At 39.6% G+C, this 18,839-nt stretch overlaps 1 protein-coding gene and 1 long non-coding RNA gene across 2 annotated transcripts; both read left to right on the top strand.

The window, feature by feature from the left end:
• LOC117617556 lies at positions 1–9,648 on the top strand. Its single transcript, XR_004584358.1, has 4 exons — positions 1–85; positions 1,064–1,115; positions 6,794–8,006; positions 9,172–9,648. It is a non-coding gene; the product is annotated as an uncharacterized LOC117617556 (long non-coding RNA).
• Positions 9,649–12,607: 2,959 nt separating this feature from the next.
• LOC117615964 lies at positions 12,608–17,877 on the top strand. Its single transcript, XM_034345153.1, has 4 exons — positions 12,608–12,727; positions 12,932–12,985; positions 14,417–15,262; positions 15,777–17,877. The coding sequence occupies exons 2-4, from the start codon at positions 12,980–12,982 to the stop codon at positions 17,529–17,531; spliced, it is 2,607 nt and encodes an 868-aa protein (XP_034201044.1). The 5' UTR covers positions 12,608–12,727; positions 12,932–12,979; the 3' UTR covers positions 17,532–17,877.
• Positions 17,878–18,839: the final 962 nt, after the last annotated feature.

The following is an 18,839-nucleotide window of genomic DNA, read 5'->3' as shown; positions in this document are numbered from 1 at the left end:
TGTTCTTTGTGTGTTCTGAACTGTTCCTTGAGAATGATGGGATCGTGTTGGAGTTCTCAGAGGGAAGTCGAAGGTTTTTGTTTGTGTAAGTGATTGGTTTGCATTATTTTGTTCTCTGTTGAGTTAATTCATTTATCATGAAGTTTGAAACTCGGAATGATGTTGGTGTAATTAGTTGAGATTATGTTGGTTTTGCTATCTGAGATCAATGTGCTTAATGGGTTTTGAGATATTTATCTGAAAGTTTTGGATTTGACAGTGATGCTGCTTTGAGTTTAGGCTGGGTTCGAAAACAAATTCAGGGTTGATTATTTGTTATGAATTTTCTGCCTCGTGCTATTTGCATATTTATCTTCTGGGGTGTTGCTTGCTTTATAGAAATATGTGTTCTTCTAGATGGGGGTACGTAGTGCTATACTTTTTGTTTTGCATCCAATACTCATGAAACTTGGTTAATTGGTACTTCTCGGTTGCTTTTGTAGAAATTTCATCCTCTTCCTCTCTGTGATTAGTGGTTGATTGGGATTGATTGTTGTCAGTGCAGAGTTTTAATGTGTATTACTATTTGCTAAGAATCAGTACTTTGCCCAGTATGTTTTAGATGAGCCTGTAATAGTAGTAGCTAAAAGGCATTCGGATTGCTTCATAATCGATGGACTGAAACTAGGTGTGACTGAACCATTGAAAGGAATGGTATCAGAAAAATGTAGAATTGTCTTTGATTTTTTTCTTGGTGCTTGATTGATGAAGAACTAACACTTTTCATAGTAAGATGGAAGAAAAAGTGTTCCTTCATGGGTTTTTCATTTTTATTATGCATTCTCATGTCTTCTTTTTTCCTTTTTGTTTGGCTATCGTACGGTGTCAGAACATCGTGAGGATGACACTAAATATTTCAAATTGGCGTATATCATTCTACAATTTTCTTTTTTCTTTTTTCTTTTTTGAATTTCATGCGTAATTCATCGTTCATTGAACGGGGGGGAGAGGAAAAACTAGGTTTTTGTTGTCTCAGAAAGCAACTTAATTGCACCTTTTCTTTTCTTTTTTCTTTTTTCTGCAGATGGGTTCCATTGAAGAACATCCCCATGGTGATTTCAATGAGGTTGAATCTGGTAAGCATTCATTTCCTTCAGAAGCTTCTGATATATGATGTCTTTGGTGAACCTGAGACACTTCCTAGAGTTGGAGATGAGTGCCAGGTTGAAATTCCTCCTCTAGCAGCTATATCTTACTTTATGAACAACTTAACTAATGCAAAAATCACTGGTGATGGCCCCTATAATTTTCTAATGGGGTTGCCTTACCAGTAATGTGGATCAATCAGGAAGTTGAGAGCAAAGAGCATGAGTCTGAGGCTTTTGATGTTGTAGTTAATGCATCCAATAAAGAGTCTAAAAAATCTGAACATGTCAGGAAAAACTCTGGTTGTCTAGAAAGTGACAACTTAAAACCCAATTCTGATCCAAGAATAGTAAGTCAGATCATGGGACAATTCAGATTATAAGAAACAGAGTTCAGGGGGGAGAGGGGAGATGAGAGATAGAGGAGGAGAGTAATTGAATCAACCAGTGTATGTGGTCTCTGTATTGCAGCCGTATATAATGTACAGAGAGTAGACTTTCTCAAGTCTATTTACAGAAAGAAGCAATACAAGGTAAGTACAATAATCTCATATATGTTATGAATCAATTCTAGCTAATATGTCGTTGATCTTGGGAGGAAGAATCTGTCAAGTCTGATTTGGGGAAATCAACTGATTTCCTAGGATGAACCGGAGTGATATTCTCTTTACCCTCCCTCAAGCGTAGCGGAGCAACGCGGAGATTAAGCTTGGATTTTAGAAGTGAAAACCGAGCACGACCGAGACCTTTAGTAAATATGTCAGCAAGCTGATGAGAGGAAGGAACATAGGAGGTACAAAAAGCCTTTCGAGCAACTAATTCACGAACAAAGTGGTAGTCGATCTCGATATGCCGGGTGCGAGCATGAAAAATAGGGTTGGCAACCATATAGAGAGCAGAGAGATTGTCAACATAGATGCAGGGGGCAGAGCGAAGGGGAATGCCCAGTTCACGAAACAGGTAACAAAACCAGCGAAGTTCGGCTGCAGTATGTGCAAGAGCTCTATATTCAGCTTCAGTACTAGAGTGAGAAACAGTAGACTGTTTCTTGGCAGTCCATGTGAGAAGATTGGGGCCAAGGAAAACACAAGCACCAGTAGTAGACCGGCGATCATCAACAGAACCAGCCCAATCAGCGTCAGAGAAACTCCGTAAGGAAAAATCAGTGGACTGATGGAAGATAAGACCTTGCTCAAGTGTACCTTTAATGTATCGAAAAATGCGCTTGACAACTTGAAGATGAGAGGTGCGAGGGTTGTGCATAAACTGGCACACCTGGTTGACAGCGAAGGAAATATCAGGTCTGGACAAGGTAAGATACTGGAGGCCACCCACCATACTCCGATAGGTGGATGGATCAGGCAAGGGATCACCATCAAGACAAGAGAGCCGAGTGTCAGAGGGCAAAGGGGTAGGAGATGGTTTGCATTCAGTCAAATGAAACCGGGTCAATAAATCCACTGCATAGCGAGTCTGAGAGAGAAATAAATGGTCAGAAAACCGATTAATTTCCATGCCAAGGAAGAAGTTGAGCTCACCCATACGGCGGCTGTCAAAAGTTGAACATAGTTGATCAATGAAGTGATTGACACTTGGTGAGGGAGAGCCAGTAACAATGATGTCATCCACATACACTAGAACATACACTGTGCAGGAAGAGGAGCGACGAATAAAGAGCGATGCATCAGAGTGACTGTGAACAAAGTGCTGGGCAAGGAGAAAGGCACTAAGGCGTTGGAACGAAGCGCGAGGTGCCTGCTTAAGGTCGTACAGAGCCTTGTGGAGCCGACAAACATACTGAGGGTGAGAGGGATCATGAAAACCAGGGGATTGTTTCATGTAGACCTCCTCTTGCAAGTACCCATTCAAGAAGGCATTACGAACATCCAATTGCTGAAGAGGCCAATGGTAGGAAAGTGCCAGAGACAATATAGTGCGAATGGTAGCCGGTTTGACCACCGGGCTAAAAGTTTCCGCATAATCAAAGCCTTCCTTCTAATTGAATCCCTTGGCAACAAGACGAGCCTTGTATCTGTCAATTGAGCCATCTGCCCTCCGTTTAACTTTGAAGACCCACTTGCACCCCACAATATTCATGCGGGAGGTGGCAGGAACTAAGGACCAGGTCTGGTTCTTCATGAGTGCAGCATATTCATCGTGCATAGCATCGAGCCAGTGGCTGTGTTTGGAAGCATGGGTAAAGCTGGTAGGTTCAAGGGACAGGGGATCAGAAGCTTCAGCAGAAAGGGCAAGGGGTAAGGGATGGGGACTGGTTTGAGAGTATAGGGGTTTGGGTTCTGGACCAAATGGGACAATGGTTTGGAGACTCTTGAATTTTTGTGGAGGATTGGGTGTATCTGGAGAGTTAGGGAAAATCGATGGATCAAGAGGTGAAGAAGTGGGAGGTGGGGTAAGGGGGGGTTGTTCCGTCAGAGTCGAAGGATAGGTCTGGGGAAATTGAAGGCGATGGGTCTGTGGAAAGGGGCGGCGAGGTTTCAGTGGAAAGAGGCGGCGAATGGGGGATGCTGGATACCAGAGAAGGATCGGCTGGGTTCGTGGTCAGTGTTGTTGGGGATACAGAAGAGGACAGAGGGGAGAACAAAGGGGTGTCGAAGGAATGGGGAAAGCTAATAGGGTCAGAAGAAATAGGGGAAGTGATGGGCCTGTGGGATTAAGAGATGAGGGATATGAGGGAGAAGGGCTAACCAGAGGATTAGAGGGCCCAAGAGATATGGGCTGGTCGGCAAGAGAGAGAGGTGGAAGCCCATTTGAGTGCAAAGGAGATGGAAGCTGGGGCTGCTTGTAAGGGAAGGTTGTTTCATCAAAGGTCACATTCCGAGACGTATAGATGCGACCTGAAAAAGGATCAAGACAGCGATAACCCTTATAGTGATCATCATAACCAAGAAATACACATGGAAGAGATTTAAAAGATAACTTATGCTTGTTGTATGGCACCAGGTGGGGAAAGCAAGCACATCCAAAACTTTTGAGAAATTTGTAATCTGGTGAACGGTGAAGGAGCTTCTCATAGGGAGACAGATTATTAAGCTGCAGTGTTGGTAAGCGATTGATCAGAAAAACTGCAGTGGAGAAGGCTTCAACCCAAAAACTAAGAGGCAATCGCGATTGGGCTAGCAGACAGAGACCCATTGCAACAATATGGCGATGTTTCCTTTCCACCACTCCATTTTGTTGGGGAGTGTAGGGACAAGAAATTTGATGCGATATGCCATGATCACATAAAAATGAGAGGAATAATTTGTTGATAAATTCACCCCCACCATCAACCTGCAACTGCTTGATTTTAGAACTAAACCAATTTTCCACCATCTTTTTGAAGGTAATAAATGTAGGAAAGACATCTGACTTCTTAGCCAAAGGATATAACCAAGTGAACCGAGTGTGGTCATCAACAATGGACAAATAATAATGGTATCCAAAATTTGAGGGGACTGGCGCGGGCCCCCATACGTCAAGATGTAAAAGTGCTAATGAGGATTGAGCATGAAGCTGTCTGTATTCAAAAGGCAGTCTACAAGATTTTCCCAAAGGGCAAATATGACAATTTTTATTGGAGATAATGGTACCATTAACAGGTAAATGGTACTTATGCAACAAGGTTGTAAAAACTGAATGAGATGGATGTCCAAGGCGTGCATGCCACACTTCCTGTGTCGTGCCCTCTCCATAGAAGGCAAGTTGACGAGCAAGATGTGGGGTTGCCTGAATGTGATAAAGCCCATCAGAACTACTGCCAGTAAAAAGTACCGTCCCCGCCTTGATGTCCTTGACATGAAAACCATTAGCATCCAACTCAAAGAAACAATCATTATCACGACAAAAACGACGAATAGATATCAAATTCTTTCGTATTACAGGTACGCACAGCACTTCATTAAGGTTTAAGGACTTATGTAACCCGGTCACTTTAGTATTGCTAATATGTGTTATTGCTAACTGATTCCCATTGCCAACAACAATTGTATCAGTACCTGTGTAAGGCTGGGCATGCGGTAGAAGAGCGGTGTGGGCTGTCATGTGATGGGTAGCACCAGAGTCAAGACACCAATTGAGGTTTGCTATATCATCAGTAGAAGGAGACGGGTTGACAGCATTTTCAGCCACGTAGGCATGAGGCTTACGATCTGGACAGAAGCGGGCTATGTGACCAGGCCTATCACACCGATAACAAATGACTTCTGAGCGCTGGGTATTTGGAGAATTGCCATGTGGTGTTGGAAGGAGTGGTGGGCGGCCATCTGTAAGAGTTGCGTGAGAAGATGCAATCTGCTGGTCGCGAGGCTGAGCGTTGTGTCCTTGTAGCCAATTTCCTTGGGTTGATTTCCACGGATCTGTTTGCCCATTGTGCCCTTGAATCCAATTTCTGCCACGTCCACGTCCTCGTCCAGATCCGTGATAGGGGTTGTGATGGCGACCAGCGGAGTTTGAATGAGGTTTTCGCTCATTGGGCATTCGATCAGCAGCCATAGCAACACCTGAGGCCACGTTGAGCGACATGCGTTTCTATAATTGTTCCTCTCTGAGAGCGAGATCATAAAACTGGTCAAAACCAATATCTGGGTGCAAGTGGAGTGTGGTGGCTAACTCCTTGTATTCAAGCCCAAGTCCGTCTAGAACATAGCTAACGAATTCATCATCATCCATTGTTGCACCAGCTTGTGTGAGGGAATCAAGAAGTGATTTGGCATGGTTGAGATAGTCAGTCACAGTCAGTGGCGGACCTGTGCAGGCGCAAGGAGGTGCACCTGCACCTCCGGTCGCCAGAGAAGTCCATTACAAGAGCTGGAATTGCACCTCTGCTTCAGAAACGAGATGCACAGCACCTGTTCGACGAAATGCCCAAACCACCCGGAGGTGCAACGAAATGCCCACTGGGGAGGACAGGTTTTACATTCCTGTGAAAGCAAGAAAGAGATACAATAATCAGCAAAAGCAAGCTAGGAAAGCCAAGAATGATGCAAACGAGAACCCCAAAGAGCTTCCAAAGAGCAAAGTAGTGGTTTCTGAGAAGAGAAGCCCCAAAGAGCCTCCAAATACATTGGCAAAGCCTTCTTCTGAGTCATCTCTAAAGCCTAGTAGTAATCTTGACAGGCTCTTGGAGTCCACCACTCCTTCAGTTCCTGCGCAGTATTTCTCTAAGGTTGATCATATCTTTATGTTTTATCTGTTGTGCTTTGTATTTGGCTGCTCCAAAATTGTCTGAAAATGGGAAGGAAACTGAGTTTTTGTTGTTGGGTTTTCCATATGTGGGAGAATAATAGGGGCTGCACTTGCCAAGCCTTGAACAAATGAAGCAAAGATTTTGACCACGTCTAATTGGTTTCTCAGACGGCATGTTTTGCTGATGCCAAAATATACGAGAACGTGTAGAAATTGAGACTTTTTACCTTTGGAGTTTCCGTAACTTAGGACTTGAGATAATTATAAGCTACGCTTAGGTGCAAAAACAACTTCAGAATAAAATTTATTGCCTTTCTACTACACTGTTTTGTTATTTCAATGAGGAGTTAGTTTTGCCCAAACCAGCTGGAATTGTATCTCTTTTTTTTTCTTTTTCTTTTTTCTTTTTTTTTGGGGTTTTGAGCTCTTAGCTTTTAAATATTGCACTTCCGTTGAAAAATTCCTGGATCCGCCACTGGTCACAGTTGTGGTATGTTCCTTCCTGAGGGTGCGAATTTGGTCTCGAAGGATCCGCACACGGGTACCTGCAAGGGGTGAGAGGCGCTTGCCCAGAAGATTCCAAGCCTGATAGGTGGTGGTACACGGGATGAGTAGAATCTTTATGGAAGAGGAGGAAGTCGCCTTGATCCAACTCAGGACCAGTTTGTCTCTGGCGAACTCAGGATGCACTGAGCCATCTTCTTGCACTTTGGGTGGGTCTGTGGTTTTCTTGATGACCTCTGCAAGGCCATGCATCTCCAATACGTCTTCAAATTGTGATTTCCAACTCAAATAGTTGGTTCTGTCCATGGGAATTGGGAACAGAGATGAGATGTTGAAAGAGGTGGGCAAGGATGGGAATGAGAATGAGGGTGAGGCAAGCTTTGACATTTCAGAAATCAGTTTTGTCATATCAATATGACTTGATTCTCCAGACTTGGGTGTGTTTGCCATTTGATTGGGTAGGATCGAAAACCGTGAGCTTTGGCTCCGAAGAGCTCTGATACCATATAAGAAACAGAGTTCAAGGGGGAGAGGGGAGATGAGAGATAGAGGAGGAGAGTAATTGAATCAACCAGTGTATGTGGTCTCTGTATTGCAGCCGTATATAATGTACAGAGAGTAGACTTTCTCAAGTCTATTTACAGAAAGAAGCAATACAAGGTAAGTACAATAATCTCATATATGTTATGAATCAATTCTAGCTAATATGTCGTTGATCTTGGGAGGAAGAATCTGTCAAGTCTGATTTGGGGAAATCAACTGATTTCCTAGGATGAACCGGAGTGATATTCTCTTGATGACTCGGCGAAGTTAGCTTGGAAACAAGAAAAGATGACTGAAATGCATCCGAAGTGTAGTAGAATAGTGTACTTTCTGGTTCGTTCCTGGATCCTTGGGTGACAACTGGAGTGACATAGAAAAAGTTAGTTTTCTTCTTGGTTTTTATGTATCTTTGGGAAAAACCTCATTCAGGTGAAGAATGTTGTTGAGAGTAAACAGATGGGACATGTATTATCATTCCACTACAGAAAATTTTACAGGTCTCACAGATACATCAGATGGGCGAAATGCCAGAAATTGAGAAGTAGAAGATGTAAATTTGGACCAAGAATATTTTCAGGATTAAGGCAACAGGAGTTGTTATCTCGTTTGCTCCCTCACATGGCAGAAGAATGTCAAAATACTTTACTTGAGGTAATATATCTTACTGAAACTTTTATGCTACGATTTACCTTTGCAGTGTGAATTGTATTATAGGAACTTGTCTGCACATTTGCATTATATAATCATATGCAAACCAACAAAAGTTTTCTATACTAATTATTACTTTAAAGAGTATTACTCTACTTCAAATTCTGTGTGAACTGTCTGCCACATTTTTGTTTGAGCCCAAGATTGTGGAACAGTAGAAAATATAAGTAACATTATTATTTCATACATAAAAATATTAGGCAGATTAACATCCCTTTAATTCTGAACTTCTCTGATGTTTTTTTTTTACATAAGTTTCCTTGTACCAGTACCTTCCTAAGTTTTCTTTCCTTTTATAAAGTTCTTGCTCTAATGTGTGAATTTAATACTCTTATGCTGGTCAACCGGAATTATACGTTTGTTAGCATTAGCAAGAGACGAGTTTCATTGATGCGATGACTTCTTTTCGCATGAATTTTTCTCTAGTAAAACTTGAAGCTCTTTTCATCTGATTTGCAATACAGGACTTCGGATATTGTTTGTATATTCAAGGATGGAAAAATAGCAATATAAGTGTGGGCATTACTTAAATTTTAACCGATAACTTTTGCTATCGATTCTTGCCTACTCAAATTGAATTTATAGATATCTTTGGTTGCTTGTATTGTACATTTTATGTAAATCCTAGCAAAAATCCTTGTCTGTATTATAAAAGAACCATATGAGAAAATGTACTAATGCAACACAGAACTTTTCATTTTCGGATGACGAAAGGGAGGTAAATGCAAGTATGTGATGCTTGTGGATCCATCCTATCTGCCATTTGTGTCCATCAGATTTTTTATGTTGGTAGATGTGATAGCTAAGCAACTTATGATTGACAAAATATAAACATAGAAATTGGTTGCTCACGATGAAGCCATTTTATGCCATTAATCAGATAATGGGCAGAAGATGTGCCCTGGATTTGAATTTTTGGTGTTGTAATTTTGTCATTATCTTTATGTGCCCAATTATTTATGAATTGGGTCAGGATGGCAGTCAAGGACCCAAAAGTGGCGCAATCTAAGTCCGAGAACCTGAAAACTAAAGAGCTGCTGAAGAGATCATTCAGTCAGAGCTGCTTATATTCGCTTGTGGCTAATATGTCATGTTCTGTGTTTTTTAGGCTTTGTTCACTTTCTTCCAAGCTCATCAAGAGAGACCATCAAGATCCTGAAAGAAAAACATGACCAAGGGGCAAAGATGGAGTTGGGGGCCAGCCTTGTTATTGAGCGTGACCAAGCTGAACAGGATAGGCACAAGGCTACTGCAGCCAAGACGTAGCTCCGTCTCATCCAAGAACAACTGGCCAAAACGCAAGGATCTTGTTGAGGCGAAAGCCAAGTTCACCAGGTTCAGCTCGGAGCTGGATCATGCTCAGGGAGGGAGAGCGGGCAGCGGTTGAGATGAGTAGAAGCAACTCAAAGTAGAGGCACAGAAGAGTGGGAGCACATCCACGCAATCTTGAACTCAAAGTAGAGGCCAAGAAGCGCGGCTACATGATGTGCATGTGAAATGCATGGATGCATGGATCCATGATTCCATGTTATCGTTGTGTTAGTTTGTAAATTATATTTTGTCCAACACTTTGTGCAATGCAAATAGCTTTTCCTTAACGAGAAAGAGGCTCTAACAGTAATTTTACAGATATTTAGAATATCCTAATACTCAATAACGTAAACAACTAAATAAATAAAAACCCCTTATTTCTTGCAAAAATGAAAAAACATTTGATCGTGTTATTATCGATGATGTGAAGTTTTTAGCGTCCCAATTTTCTTTTATTTCGTTTGTTAATCCCACTGTTTCTTCTTCTATTTGAATGAAATCCTTCTTGATAAAAATAAAAGGACAATTCAATATAATTTTTCTACACGAAACGAAGTTCTTTTTCTTCTTTCGCAGATATGTGGTGTGACCTGCTGTGGAGGGAAAAAGGAAAATGCAGGGAGACGAGCTGAATGGAAGAAGCGAATGAGTGGCTTCATTGACTACAGACACTTAGACACCCACACCTACTTTTTCTTTTTTCTTTTTTCTTCTTTTCTTAGAAGATATATGCAGCCCTTCTTTTTTTTTCTTTCCCTCACTAACGTAAAGTTAAAAAAATAAAAATAAAAAGTTATCCTATGCTTATGATATAATAATTGATCATGTACAACTACAACTACAACTACCACTAATTAAATGACAGTTAATCAATGAAAACTCACCGACAGTAATGCAAACGTCATCAAATACATGGAGGATTAGTGTCGCAAGCGGTTCAATAATACTAAACACACACGTAAGTGATATAGATCATTCAGTTGAGCTTTTTCATCTCGCAATGATTGCTTAACAATTTATTTCAGTTCGATTCAATTTATTGAACTGAACTGTAGTTTCATTTACAATGATGCAGTTTAAATAGCTTATAAATTAAAAATTAATGTTGTCCATATGTCAATAAGAAAGAAGTTGTAGAGTTATTACAGTGGATTAGTTTATTAAAATGAATTTCATTGCAAAGTTCATTTTATTGACTTCTGAAATGAACTATTGATATCTAAAATGAAATATTAATCTCTGAAATGAACTGAACTTTACCACTGCAAGTCAAAAATTCAATTTACCAAAATAAAATCGAAATAACCCTCACTATTGTTGATGCTCTTATGTGGGCAAAAGTTTGAAGCCCCAAAACACTCGAATATTTGAGTCAACCCCACTCCCCAATCACTTCTATAAAAAAACAACACGCATTTATTACACCAACTTTTGATCATGGATACCAACTGACGTGGAAAATCCAGAATGAGGCTGTAATGAAAACAGAAGAAACTATTGTCACATCAGTTAATGTCCAAAAGTGAGTATAAGAAGTTGGTGTTTAGTATTAATTCTTCTATTGTTATGTTAGTTTGTGAATTAGTTTTTTTTTTTTTTTTTTTTTTTTTTTTGGGGGTTTAATTCCTCTTTTGTCATATTTTTCTTGTCTAATTAAATAAATTGAGTAGGCAACAAGTTTCGCTGACGATTACTTAAAATAGAAGGGGAAGAGAGTTGGCTCGGCTGCTGCTGTCTTTCCTCCCCAAAGAAGATAGGTCAACATTGTAAAATGATCTCCAAAAATAGAAACAACTCTCTCAAAGCAACTAAGCATGTAATTATGGTTTGTTTTTTAAATGAAACTAGACATGAAAGGTTTGAGGGGCGTTTTGCCTTCAGGTAAGCATGAAGGGATTTTTCTTTTTAAAACTGAGTAAAACTACGTCTTTGCAAATGGGTAGATCACAGCCGTTTATTTGATCTGACGGTGGATGCTATTTGCAACAAATAATTGAAGTGATTTTAGCTACTTCTGTGAGATTTTGTCATAAATTATATACGATATTACTTACTTAAAATAATTGAATGTAGCAAAAAGAACAAGGAGAACAAAAAGAGAATTCATATCTCATTGAGTATCTCTTACAAAGACAATCTAGTACACCATATCTCAAGATTGTCAATTGCGTACATTCAAAGATGTTCCATCTTACCATTTTATATGGATTAATAATCTCATAACATAACATTGCCTCATATCTCATACACTACTCCATGCATAGTTGGTAGTTTGTAACCTAATATATCAAAGCATTTGGCAAGAAAGCATTACCTCGCACACACTAATACAAATTTATCTTTGTTGGCAGTATGCGCGTTAGTGTGCACTATCCAGTGTCATAAAACCGAATCCACAAACCAGATTACGTATTCAAATGCCATTAATGGTACATGACAAAATTTCTCTATCCAATATCAGTACATGCAAAGAAAAAAGAGAAAGTTAAAAAGAATAAAATCATACGCATATGTAACGTTATCTGTTCAGACAATCAGTTACTCAGTTCACGTTGTTCGTTACTGGTATGTTATATTATTTTGCTGCTAATCACCTCTTCTCCTTTGTTAATTGGCAACATTGTGTGGTATTTTGGTATGAGTTATGAAGCTAAGCCCAAGTTAACCCTTTACCTAACTCCATGTTTAAGAGGCTATGTACTCCGAGTTAGCCACAGCTTGACTCAGTTAAAAACCAAACCTCACGTGAATTGAACGTTGAGCCTTTCCTTATTAAGAAATTCCGCAAACAATATTTAAGAAATCCCTCCAAATGATTATTTTGGAAAAATAAAAAAATTTACAATTAAATGCAATCCAAACAACTATTAGTTATCCATACGCGCCATAGAGTGCGTAGGGCCACAATATGCAACAATCACCATGGCTGCAATTCTAGCTTCTAATCACAATCACCACGACCTGTCGTTTAACCCAACCTCCGTATCACCCACATACGTGGCAGAAGATTATTGCCTGGGCCCAGGGCTACGCAGGCCATTATGTAGCAAATTTGGGCCGGTCGATCGCAGTAGGAATCTTTAGTGCCACGTGTCAAATACGCCAAGCTACTCATTCATTACGCGCCGTGGGGCGCGTGGAGAGATCACTTTCGTACCTCTTTAAACGGTCCAGAGCCCCCTCTTTCTCTCACTAAAAGAGAAAACACTCAGACTCTCTCTCTCTCTCTCTCTCTCTCTCTCTCTCTCCAAGGACACAACGACTTTGCTTTCTCATATATATTTTTCTCTCTCTCAAGGCCTCTTTGAAATCAGCCTTCGTGGTCATGAAGGCTTAGCTTCTATAAAACCCAGGTACAACTCTCTCTCTCCTCTCTCTATTTTCATGTACATGTGTGTATGTGTGTCTTCTTCTCTCTCTCTCTCTCTCTCTCTCTCTCTCTCTCTAAACAGAGACTCTGTGTCTCTGTGTCTCTGCGTGTGTGTGCTTCACGCTTTGTTTATTTTTAATCTATAACTTGCAAATTGGTGCTCAAACTTGAAGACCCATTTTCTCAGGCTTGCTCTTTCACGTGGGTTTCGCCTTCAAATTTCGTTTCTTTGCCCATGGAGGTATAGTAATGAAAACCAAATCTTTTCTTTTCTGGGCTGCTGTTTTTTCTTATTTGTACGATTCAATGCAGTTCTTTCTGTGTTTGTTAAGGGTCATTGTTGAGTAAATAAGTGGAATTTTATGGGATCGTATTGGAATTCTCACTGGGACAGTGGTTTTTGTTTGTCTAAGTGTGCTTGCTATGCTTATTGTCATTTATTTTCTATGTTGGTTTTATTTATTTTTGTTCAAGTTTAAAGCTTTGGATGTTTTGTTGGTTTTGGTTGTGATTATGTTTAGTTTTGTTATTTGTGATAAATGTGCTTAATGGGTTTTGTGATATTTATATGAAAGTTTATGTTTTTCCCAGTGGAGTTGCGTCGGTTTTAGACTGGATTCGAAAATGGATCTGGGGTTGATTATTTGTTTATGAGTTTGCTGCGTCATGCTCTATTTGCTTGTATTTCTTCTGGGTGATGCTTAAAAAGACATGTTAATGGATTTTTATTTCTTTTGAAAATTTACGATCATTTTATTACCAACAAAAAAATTACGATAATTCGTGGTGTATGAATAAACTTTTAAAATTAAAAAATAAATGCAGGAAAATAATTTTTGTTTTGTTGTTTATTTTCTATCCACGAAAAACTGTTGCTTATTTTGAACGTGTGTTCTTTTATTTGGTGCTACATAGCATTATATTTTTGGTACTTTGCATCTAGTCTTCTTGAAATTTTGACATTGGTACTTATCAGTTTCTTTTGTAGAAAACCCCCATCTCTTTCTATCTGTGAATAATGGTTTATTAGGATTAGGATTGATTGCTGTCGGTTGCATGAGTACTTCAATGTGTATTGGTAGGATTAGAATCAATGCTTTACCTGGCATGTTTTTGACGAGCCTGCAACAGTAATAGTTCAAATGCTTTTGGACTGCTTCGTTTTCGATAGACTGTAAAATAGGGATGACCAAACCACCATGTCTAGCTTGTTCTTTTTTATCCTAGAAACAGAAGCCTTTAGATTGGCTACGTTGAACAGAATGAAAAATTGAGTCTGGCAAATTTTGAAAGGTATCAGAAAAGTGTAAAATATTGTCCTCGGTTTTTTTTATCCTGAGGGATTTTAGTAAGAAAGCTATATTCTTTTTATTGTGTAATGAAAGAGGAGATGTTCCTTCATGGTTTAGCATGCTATGTTCTTCATATTATTTTATATATTTTCTAGTTGGCCATCATTTAATATGGTATCAAAATATGATCAGGATAGCAATGTAAAATTTCATATTGGCAAATAAAATTTATTAATTTTCAAAATTCTTATGAACTTCATGCCTTATATATTGTTTGTTGAAAAGAAAGGAAAAAAATTAATTCTCTTGTTGTCTCAGAAAGCCACTTTAACAATACCATTTCAACCCACCCCCCTCTTCCCCTCAATCTCATATGGCAGATGGATTCAGTTGAAGGAAACCACCACGGGGATTTCAATGAGGATGAATTTGCTGAGAATTCATTTTCTCCAGAAGCTTCTGATAGATCTGGTGTTCTTGGTGACCCTGAGATACTTCCTAGAGTTGGAGATGAGTACCAGGTTGAAGTTCCCTCTCTAATAGCCGTTTCAGACTATCTCTGGCTTTTAAAGAACCCAACTGTTGCAGAAATTGCTGCTGGCGGTTCCTATGGTTTAATAGCGGGGTTGCCCATACCAGTAATGTGGATCAATGAGGGAGTTGATGGCAAAAAGCATGAACCAGAGACTGCTTTTCATGATGCAGTTTATGTATCCAATAAAAATGAGTCGCTCAAATCTGAACATGTCAGAGAGACCCTGTTTGTTTTAGCAAGTGACAACATAAAATGCAAAGTTGAGCCAATGGATGTTAAGTTCGATCACGGGGTAATATCAGGTGAGTCAGCAAAGTTTGCTTTGAAGCAAGAAGTGATAACTGAAATGCATCAGAATGATACTGGAAGAGGGTGTCCGGTTCCTGGTTCCGCTGGTGACAACTGGAGTGACATGGAAGAAGCCAGCTTTCTTCTTGGTTTATATATCTTTGGAAAGAACCTCATTCTGGTGAAGAAATTTGTTGGGAGTAAAAAGATGGGTGATATATTATCGTTCTACTATGGGAAATTTTACAGGTCTGACAGATACAGGAGATGGTCAGAATGCCAGAAAAGAAAGAGTAGAAAATGTATATTTGGACAAAGAATATTTACAGGGTCAAGGCAGCAGGAGCTGTTATCTCGTTTGCTTCCTGATGTGTCAGTAGAATGCCAAAATACTTTGCTTGAGGTAATTACATCTGACCAGAACTTTATAATAAGTTTGACCTATGGTATGTGGATTGATTTATATCAACCTGTCTGCACATACACATTTAATATGTAAACAAACAAAAGTATGCTAAACTAGTTGTTTTGCTTGTATTTGCAAACCTTTGAAAATTCATAAATTATATATAAAAAAGTTCTTAAGAAAATGCATAATGTAGCAGAGAACTTTATATTTTCTGATGAAGAAAGAGAAGCAAATGCCTGCAATGCATGTGGATCCATATCTGCCACTTGCGTCCTTCAGATGTTTTCTGATGCGAGACACGATACCTCTAATTACCCAATGTGGAAGTAACATGTGATTCACTAACAGTAGCATATAACATTGATTGCTCAAAATGAAATCCTATAATGCAGATAATCAGATATTGGGCAGCGGGGACATGCCCTGGATTTTGCTGCTATGACTGTTTGCTCTTTATTTGTTCATATCAGGGTATGGTTCCTTCTAATTTTGTTTGACCAATTGCCAGGTATCGAAGACATTTGGGGAAGGGAAAATTTTACTAGAAGAGTATGTATTCATTTTAAAGGCTAGATTTGGATTGAATGCTCTTGTAGAGGCAGTGGGAATCGGTAAAGGGAAGCGAGATCTCACAGGCATTGCCACAGAGACTTTAAAGTCCAATCAGGCTGTTCCTGTTCGCCCAGAAATACCAATTGGCAAAGCATGCTCCACACTTACACCATTGGAAATAGTCAACTTTCTAACAGGGGACTTCCGGCTAAGCAAAGCCCGATCAAGTGATCTATTTTGGGAAGCAGTCTGGCCTCGCTTGCTTGCCAGAGGGTGGCACTCTGAGCAGCCTAGCCATGGTTTTTCCACTGGTTCCAAGCATTCATTGGTCTTTCTAATCCCTGGGATTAAGAAGTTCTCAAGAAGGAAACTGGTGAAGGGAAGCCACTATTTTGATTCTGTAACCGACGTCCTGAGTAAAGTTGCTTCAGACCCCGAGCTTCTAGAGCTTGATATGGGAGCAAATAAAGGTTCCGGAAGCAAGGATGAAAATGGGTGGACAGATGAAACAAAGCTGGACGAAGAAGATTTCCCTAATCAGCAACGCCACTGTTATCTGAAGCCTCGTACTCCAAAACGTAATGGAGATGTTGTGAAGTTTACCGTTGTGGATACAAGTCTGTCTAATGGGAAGACATCTAAGGTGAGGGAATTGCGAAGCTTACCATTTGAATTGAACACTCCCACCTCCAGTAGTGATTCTGACGATGATGATGGGGATGCTTCTGAGTCAACAGATAAATCCATTTCTGTTGATAACTTGTGTTCGCATAGGGATGAAGTCAATGTTCCCAAGGCCATAAAGATCCGCTTGGGTAGAAAAGATGACAAATATTTTGAATATGATACTTCAAAGTGGGAGCATCAAGTTTTTGTCCAAGGTGCAAATATTCCCAAGGATGATAACGTAGGTATGTGCAATGACATGCAGCCTAGAAAAGCTATGAAATGCCAAAAGAGCCGGAAAATGGTGTCTCAAAATAAAAATAATGTTGCCCCTGTTTCAAAACGACGTCGATTAGCTGCTTGTAGTCGAGCAGAGACCACACGCAGCATGGACCACGTCTTGCAAGGTCGCTTATTACAACAAGATGCATGCAGCTCTGGAGGCCATCTTGAACTTAGTGAGAAAACTCCCTCTCAAATGGACCCGTCTGAAGAGAAGTTATCATCCACCAGTATTTCATCTAGAGGTGGCAGCCCAGTCTTTAGTGGTGAAGGCATTCCTGGCCGCAACAATTTGCATGTGGAACAACCTCATGAGATTCCTCAGCCCCGTACACTGATTGACTTGAACATCCCCATTTCTCTAGATGCTGAAACCGATGAACCTTTCACAATGATAGAAAGACAAGATGATCAAACAAGTCAGGAACTGGATGAACCCCATTCAGTGAAATCCTCCGAATGTAGGGGTACTTCTGAACAGCAGCCTACAATTAACTCCCGGAGACAGAGCACAAGAAATCGACCACTGACCACTAAGGTACTGGAAGCTTTTGCTTGTGGATTTTTAGACACAAAGCAGAAGCGGAAGAGTAGCGATGCATTTCCTGGGGACAGCTCCAAGCCATCTCGTCGTGCTCGTACTAGGAAGAGGGTTCCTGACAGTTTTGATGTTAGTCTCGCAGATTTCAATATCCAGGAAACCACAGCCGCTATCCATAATAGTACTGCAGATGGGTTCAGCAAGGTTGACATGGTTTCATAAGTTGCTGAAAATCCAACTTACAAATTGAGCATGGAGCTTCTGGATACAACAGAGACTGCTGGTTTTGGCTGCTATCATAACCGTTATGATATACAGCAAAGCTAACAATCTCTTGTTTCTTCTGCACTGTATATGGTGTTACATACAAATTTCACATAGGGGAGTCGGATTAGTAGTGTCTTTGCAAGAGCCATTACATCAGACAAAGCGGCACCAAGAATTGGAAAGCCAAGATGAGAGTTAAAAGTTGCCTTCCCTTCAACTCTTAGTTCAACAGCATTTGATAAATCATTACTGTATCTCATGTACAATTTGCTTTAAAGTGGTTGTCTTCTTTTTATTTTTATTTTTGTAGTTGCAATACCAACCCATAATGTCAACGAAAGTCAGGTGACTGCTGCATTGCTTGCATTCTGATCAAATGTCTGCACACATGCTTGCCAGTTGATAATAGTAGTGTAGCAACCTTTCTGGTTGAATTTAGATTGATGACAACAATTTCGTATCGTTTAACATGTGAAATTATCCATAATGATTAGAGTTTTGTGTTATGCAGAAGATAAATGGAGCGTTTAAGTTTCCCTATTACAGTTTAGTGCCTTGCAAATTACAGTGTCAGAGAGAATGCATGGAGTTTATGAATGTCCTTGTCCCTTAATTTGTAGAAAAATGCTAGTAGAAACGAACACGGCTACTGGTGTTCACAGTGAAAGCCTCATTTACAGTTTCATTGATTTATCAAAATTACAAATAATAATAATATCAATAATGTTGGCTGAATCTCTGCGTTATTAAACAATTTCATTGAAAATTCATTCTACCCACATTTTGAGATGCAAAGTGAAGTTATTTTTTTTCTTCCTTAAAACATATCTTCAAATTGATAGAAGAGTTGGTCCATTTAATCACTCATGTTACATGGTGAACTGTATATGCAATTCTATTAATTTTGTTTTATTTTTAAGATCAAGCTTGTTTTGTGTGAGACCAACTACTCTGCAGATTGTTATGTACTGGATGGGTCATCACGTTCTTGATTTAGCTATCTAGCAGTTTAATTTTGGTTTTCTTTTTTGACATTATAACAAAAAAGTAAAAAAATTGACAGGGGGAGGGACCAAATAGCAAATGGACATGCCTCAGAACTCAATTTTCTAGTCTGTTGTTTGTTATAGTTTCTTCTTAGGTCAAATTGCAGATGTTTTATGTGGTTTACTAGAATTTTCGCTTTCATCCCTATAGACATAGTGCGTGTGTGGCTTTTTTTTTGTTTGTTGCATTTTCATTCCCTTAGCACCATTAGTCTAA

Source organism: Prunus dulcis, chromosome 1 (genome assembly GCF_902201215.1).
Source record: "Prunus dulcis chromosome 1, ALMONDv2, whole genome shotgun sequence".
Lineage (NCBI taxonomy): Eukaryota > Viridiplantae > Streptophyta > Magnoliopsida > Rosales > Rosaceae > Prunus > Prunus dulcis.
The sequence above is the reverse complement of the archived record's forward strand: the minus strand, read 5'-3'. Positions and strand labels throughout refer to the sequence as shown.

Coding starts and splice junctions, on each gene's coding strand:
- LOC117615964 (XM_034345153.1), top strand. Junction 15,263..15,776: donor GCCAAAATACTTTGCTTGAG/GTAATTACATCT, acceptor ACCAATTGCCAG/GTATCGAAGACATTTGGGGA.